Source organism: Prorops nasuta, unplaced genomic scaffold (genome assembly GCF_024137725.1).
Source record: "Prorops nasuta isolate Cenicafe-Biocafe unplaced genomic scaffold, Cenicafe_Pnas_1.2 PNAS00035, whole genome shotgun sequence".
NCBI classification, from domain to species: domain Eukaryota; kingdom Metazoa; phylum Arthropoda; class Insecta; order Hymenoptera; family Bethylidae; genus Prorops; species Prorops nasuta.
Genome location: NW_027116832.1, coordinates 649,437 through 656,411, shown reverse-complemented (window position 1 = coordinate 656,411; position 6,975 = coordinate 649,437). Strand labels below are relative to the sequence as shown.

The 6,975-nt window shown below is 35.7% G+C and overlaps 1 protein-coding gene across 1 annotated transcript; it reads left to right on the top strand.

The window, feature by feature from the left end:
* The first annotated feature begins 1,803 nt into the window (after nt 1-1,803).
* LOC136783702 (putative nuclease HARBI1) lies at nt 1,804-3,514 on the top strand. Its single transcript, XM_066743957.1, has 4 exons — nt 1,804-1,976; nt 2,054-2,343; nt 2,450-2,754; nt 3,389-3,514. Exons 1-4 carry the CDS (start codon nt 1,804-1,806, stop codon nt 3,512-3,514), a joined length of 894 nt encoding a protein of 297 aa, XP_066600054.1.
* Nucleotides 3,515-6,975: the final 3,461 nt, after the last annotated feature.

Here is a 6,975-nt window from a genome sequence, read left to right as displayed (position 1 = left end):
CAGACGATCTAAGTGATTCTCGTATTCTCACTTATCGCTTCTGCTCGATAACAATCGCCCTTCGATTAATCGAATTTCGATCTAGGCGTTCGATAGCTCTGCTTCATCTACGGGCCGCTAGGGGCCGTTGTCACAGACAACTTCAGAATCGTTTAAAAGGCAACATAACAGGGCAAAATATGAAAAGCAGAAATTTGCGTTGGCAACACTGAAACCATCCAGGAAATGACGTCATTTTCAAGATATTTTAAATTCAAGTTAGATAATTTTTATCAAGCTTATATTGAAAGAAGAAGTATACAATGTGTATTTTTTCAATGTTTTGTAAAATATTATTAAAATGATATTAATTAATAGAGAATAAATGTACCATTTAAATGATGTAAAGTTACAAAGTAAGTAAATGAGAAATATTATTAAAATGGACATGAACATTATTTTTATTTAACAATTTTTAAATTAAAAACGTATTTATATGAAACAATAATAGAATAGTAGTGGCTCTACATTTAAATTTTAAATATATAATTTTATTCAAGGAAACTCCTGTAAATAAAAAATTGGGTTACTTATAACAATAATTGAAAATTATAATAAATAATACGTATAAACAATTTATAATTTATATTATACCTTTCCTCCTCTAACTTTTTCAGCTTTTTCGCAGCAATAGCTGATTTCAGCTGATAATATCGCTGCTTCTCCCTCTGTGTTTTTATTTTTTCTTCCAGGAACAACTTATATGTAGCTGGAGTATCATTATCAAATTGTATTGCACTAGATGATGCAGCAGCTCCTTTTGTTATTTCAGCTATAGGGGCGCTTATAGGTTTTCGTAATGAGCTTGGGCCCCCATCATGTCCCCATGAGACGATGGCTCCTTTCTCCCTTAATGCCTAATAAAATATGAAATTGTTTAAATTTTTTATAGTTTGGATGAGAATGAAGATATATTATATATTTACATCGAACACATGCTGAGGGTCATCTGCATTTTCCGAATCACTGTCCTGCAGTAGTTCGTAAACGGTAGTTCTCCGCTCATTGTTTGTTGTAGGCCTCTTTTTGCCCCTAGGATTGCTAGATTTCGCCTGAGGTATGTGATCGCTCCCTAAACAATCAGCAATACCTACAGCCGATTTCCCTATTAAAGAGATCACTTTTTCAAAGACCTCATCGACGGCCGGGGCCTTTGATTTTCCACCGCCTAAAAGGAATTACTTTAATTTAAATAAACATTATTACCATTTTAAATCATATATTACCTGTCTTGTATAGCTCGTTCTTTTGAGCTGCAGCATATTTACGTGCATTACATTTTAATAATTTCCACGAGTTTTTTAAATCGACATTGCTGCCCCATTCCCCGTTTGTAGCAATAGCTACTTCGGTTGCTATTTTTTGCCACACTTTTTCTTTTTCTCCTTTGGTGTAGCCGTCAGTTCTTTTATTTTCAATTATTGAAAAATATTTTTCAATTATTGAAACGAACTTTATTCTTTTTTCAGTTATCTTGTCCATCTAGAAAAAAAAAATTTCAAAAATATATTTTAACAACTTAAGAGTTTTCCTAAAGCTATACACCCATCTGAGAATATTATTGTTTACATAAAAAATGACACAGTAAAATCTCACATGGATAAGTATACTTTAACAATAATATTTTATTTAAACCAAAATTGTCAATCTTACCTTTTCCTTGTTGGTTACAATCTGTCAAGTTTTACAGTAACACTACTATTTTGTTTTATGATTGTGAATTGTTTTATACAATTTATTACGTAGATGTTGCATTGAATTACAATGGAAATTATGCAGGAGGAAAATTCTGATCGTGAACCAAGGATGGTTTACAATAGGATAAACTATTTGAATACGCTAAATTGCCGCGAATTTCGACTCCGCTTTCGATTGACTAAGCTGCAATTTAATGAAGTGTTGGTGCAAATAGAGGATGAAATTGTGCAGACTGATATGTATATACATACATATATTTTTATTGTTGGTTAAGGAAAACAAAATAAAGTAACAAATTTATCTTATATTATTACAGAAATAATGCAGTAACACCAACTATCCAGTTACTGGTTGCATTACGGTTCTATGCAACAGGATGCTTCCTGCAAGTTGTAGGAGATTTTTGTGGAATATCCACCAAAACTGCCCAAAGAATAGTTCATAGAATCTTCGAGGTTATAGCAAGAAAACTTTTTCCGCTATACGTTAAATTACCAAGAGGAGAGGCTCATCAAGTGCGTACAATGTCTCAGAATTTCAAAATATCTGGAATGCCTAGGGTCATTGGCGCGATTGATTGTGTTCATGTACGCATAAAATCGTATGGTAAGTGAAATTTTAATGCTTCTTATTTTTAAAAATAAGTAGTATATTATATTGAGAATAATTTTTATTCAATATTTATTGTTCATAATCATCATCTTGTTTTTAGGAGGAGAAGATGCCGAATTATGGCGTAATAGAAAGGGGTATTTCAGCATTAATGTCCAATGCCTCGTCAACAGTGACCTGGAGCTAATGGATGTCGTAGCGAGGTGGCCTGGATCTACCCATGATTCAACCATTTTCGCAAATAGTAGGTTAAAACATCGTTTTGATCACTATGAATGCGGAAACGGTTTAATCTTGGGAGACCGGGGCTATTGTAATCAACGTTATCTGATGACACCATTAGCCAATCCAAACACTCCCGCAGAGGTGTTATACAATGAGGCACATATAAGGACACGTTGTATGGTAAGATATACAAAGAAATGGAAATGAGGTTTTTATAACTAATATTGAAAAGTATTAAACCTTTATTAAATCTTTATAGGTGGAAAGGTGTTTTGGGTGCTGGGGACGGATATTCCCCGTATTAACCATCGGCAGCCGATTTAAAACACCGGATCGGACCATCAATGTGATCCTTGCAACGGCAGTATTGTATAATATTACTCGTCGCGATAAGCGAAAAATTCCGCGAGGTATTGGGCATTACTTGAGTATCCCTTACAGCACCTCTGACCCAACCAATGACGACCGCCAATATTTGATCAATGAATATTTTTCGCGGTAATTATATTACAAATGTACTGTTGATTATTTAGAATTTACTACAAATTATTTTAATTCTTACAGATTGATATAAAATTTATTGTTTACGTGTCCTACGATAAATGATCCGGACTATTGCTATATACATAAAATTTTGCGTGGCTATGTATGAGTGCGAAAGTATGGGCAGTAGTTCGTAGGATGAAATTACGTAAAATTTAATTAACAACTGCCGATGGCTTGCCTCCCTCCGTTACCTATGTAAGTATCCTGGGCCAGAGACAGTAAATTGATCGTTGGTATGGATTCGAAAATGCACGTTTATTCTCAATAGAAACGCAGCCAAAAAATTGATTGGTTCTACTCGAATTTGCAGCATCAGGATTCTGACGAGTTTCAAGTGAGTGGAAATTTGCGAGACGAAGATTTGAAAATTCTGGCACAGGAAACGTCACAGTGATGATTTTCCAATGTGTCAATTCCATGCCACTCTTGTCAAGAGTTAGCAGCATAAACATAACATAATGCTTGGTGCTAAAAAGAAACGTGGTATGCAAAATGACACTGCCAGCTTCGATTATATGCCTTATTGCAGCTTTTTCAAAGCTTCGCTAATTTCTTTTCCTGTCTTTCCCCCAGTATCACTCTCAGCAGCTCATGGAACTAAAAACGTCTGGCAAGGTCAAATGAGTAAAGGCTATCCTGGCTCATTTGGTGAGGTATGCTTTGCTAGTCCATTCGCGTTAAAAGCGAATTATGACAATTTTACGAAGTAACGAGGAGGATGGTCCAGATTAAGGACAATATCGGTCAGCTATGTGGACACGACTTCTCCATTAAAACCTCGGGGATCAACGAATCAAGTACTCAGAGGATTAACGTAAAATTATGATGAGATAACGTCTATCTCTCCTCTGCCATTATGGACGCTACTTATAGCCGACAGAGAAACAAATGTAGCACAGCCAATCAAAGATAAACAGGATTACAATGACTTGTTTGTTTAATAGTAATGTGAACGAAGGAGAATCGTCGGATATAATGTTGGAGGAAGACTACGAAATTTCGCGACAGAAAGATAGAAGGTCCTCAATACCGGAAAGATAAGGAATTTCACACTTCAGTCCTAGGCAAGATAGAATGCTGTCTCGTCTTGTAACGTCCACTCATCTTCCTGACTTGTCTAGCCTTGATCAAATGCATCTTTTTGCATTATCTGATACTGCATCAACTTGTAATGTCGATTTTGCTGAGCGTTTCATTATGGACGCTGCGAAAAATGCTATAGCCAAAGAGAATTTCATTGATATATCAGAAGGAGAAACTGTGTCTACGTATTCAATGGATGGCTATGATTTAACATCTCTTTTGGCTATGAAGCAGTGCACTTATCTCATCAGATGCTTACCATTGACATAAGCTCAATTCCAAAAACAAGCTTTCGCAACAAATAATCTAGTTGAAGCCTTCTACTCAGAATCTGAAGATGAACTGTTACAACTGATCACATCTTATGCCAAGGGTCAACCAAAGCGGTCTGTGTTGAAGGAACTTGATGTTGGCTGATAATTAGGAGCATTATTACTGAATATTGTAATACACACACAGTCGATTGGGATATCAAGCATATAAAAACTGCATGCTACTGAATGTAATTGAAATAGTGTGCTGCAGTGGCAAAAATTATGTAGAAGCTTGGATGAAGAGCTAAAAGAAATTCATTAATATCGAGTGAAACCTTATGGAAAATTTAAAATTCTCAGAACTTATTCCATCATCTTAAATGACTTAAATTATATTTTAGTCGTTTACCTATAGCTCAGATTCATTTTTAATTTTTTAAAAACTTTAAATATATAGCTACTACAATTCTATATTTGTTTTATATAAATATGTTTTTAATTTAAAAATTGTTAAATAAAAATAATGTTCATGTCCATTTTAATAATATTTCTCATTTATTTACTTTGTAACTTTACATCATTTAAATGGTACATTTATTCTCTATTAATTAATATCATTTTAATAATATTTTACAAAACATTGAAAAAATACACATTGTATACTTCTTCTTTCAATATAAGCTTGATAAAAATTATCTAACTTGAATTTAAAATATCTTGAAAATGACGTCATTTCCTGGATGGTTTCAGTGTTGCCAACGCAAATTTCTGCTTTTCATATTTTGCCCTGGTATGTTGCCTTTTAAACGATTCTGAAGTTGTCTGTGACAACGGCCCTAGATGGCAGCACTAGGATCGAGTTTATCGATCTCTAGTACCATCGATCACGACCGACGGCAGCACTTCGACGAATTATAGATTCGTCTTGCCGTCGATTACCGCTAGATGGCAGTACCGGTATCATTTTTCGACAGAGGGTCCACGTGTGGTCCCTGTCTCACCTCGTTCTGAAAACATTGGCCTTTACTGGCTCAAGCTCATCAATTTCTGTTTGTTTTAGATGGATAGGAAAGGAATGAAAAGGAAGGAAAATAGGATGGAAAATTGATGGGAAATTCACCGAGGTGTACGGTAGCGTGCGGGATCGTACGATTTCTCGTACCGGTAACATTCGGTAACTTGCAGGAGGAGTATTTCTAGGGCTCGACTACCTGCGAAACCCTATTCATACAGACCTCCTTACGAGCCGCCTTCGTCTTTAGCGGTTTCGAAGGTTTTTCCTTCGGTGGGGTTACCACCTGGGGAACTCCCTTCGGAGTCGCCTCGGAAGGCCGTGGTTGGGCGTGTACTTTCCCACGCTCGGATCTGCGTTTTGCCGCTATCACCTTACGTGGTACGTTCGTACCCGCTTTCGCCACGTATGGACCGATTGTCTGCCAATGCGGTCCACAGGCAGGGCAGGTGCGCAACGTTTTTCCGGTGCGCCCACACCCTTTACAGAAAGCATCTGTAACTGGTGTGTAGGGCATTCGGAAAACCGATGGCCCTTACCCTTGCAATTCCAGCATACACGTATGCCGAAATTGCCGGTAGCGTGCGTGGCCACAGGATCGGAAGGCTTCGCCTTCTTCACCGGTGGTGCCGGAGCAAGGTTGCCAAGTCCGCCATCTTGAATAGTACTACGCTCTATAGTAAGTGAATTTTGATATAAGGAATGCAGACTGCACAAAGTATACTGCCAGCGGAAATACGTCAGTAGCCATCTTAAATGCAGAACGTAATATATAAAAAATTATATATATTATATTCACAGCCAGTCACCGTGAACGGCGTGAACGAAGACAAATGTTTTTTATACGGAAAAATAAAGTGTAATAAAGAAATAAGGAGTAGTGACAGCTTTGATCTATCTGACAGCTGATGTACTTATGGTATAAGTGAATAAATAAAATAAAAATGCTTTTCCTAAATTGATTTTTAATTTTGATAAAATGGTCAAATGTAGCCATTAATTAATTAGATTTGGTAATAAATACAACAAATGCGTTTTATTATAACAAATGAGTTGAGGTAAAATAAACTCAATGTTTTTATATTAATCTGTTAATAAATGCATTTTTTTATTTATTATTGAGTCCAATAAATTAATGGTTATTAAAAAAAAAATTCCTTGTAATGAAAAAAAAATGAAAAAATTTTAAACTTCACCAAGACTCGAACACGAGCCCACCGCATGACAAACGGCAACCTTACCGCCTGCGCTACAGCGCTCACTTGATGTACCAAGAGCAAAACAGCCTTTTAAAGACTGACTACAATTCTTTCACTAACTCGTCATAAACGATCAAGAATTAGCTGTAATAATAAATACATTTATCTACATAGCATTATTGTACTAAATTTATTGTTTTTAATTTGAAGCATACATTTTGCATGAAGATATGATAATTTAAAACCATTCAGTACTCTATATACAAAACTATTCATATGCTCAACTATCATAAATTAATTAAGTAAT

Coding starts and splice junctions, on each gene's coding strand:
- LOC136783702 (XM_066743957.1), top strand. CDS start 1,804: ATGGAAATTATGCAGGAGGAAAATTCTGATCGTGAACCAAGGATGGTT. Junction 1,977..2,053: donor GAAATTGTGCAGACTGATAT/GTATATACATAC, acceptor ATATTATTACAG/AAATAATGCAGTAACACCAA. Junction 2,755..3,388: donor ATATAAGGACACGTTGTATG/GTAAGATATACA, acceptor TATTCTCAATAG/AAACGCAGCCAAAAAATTGA.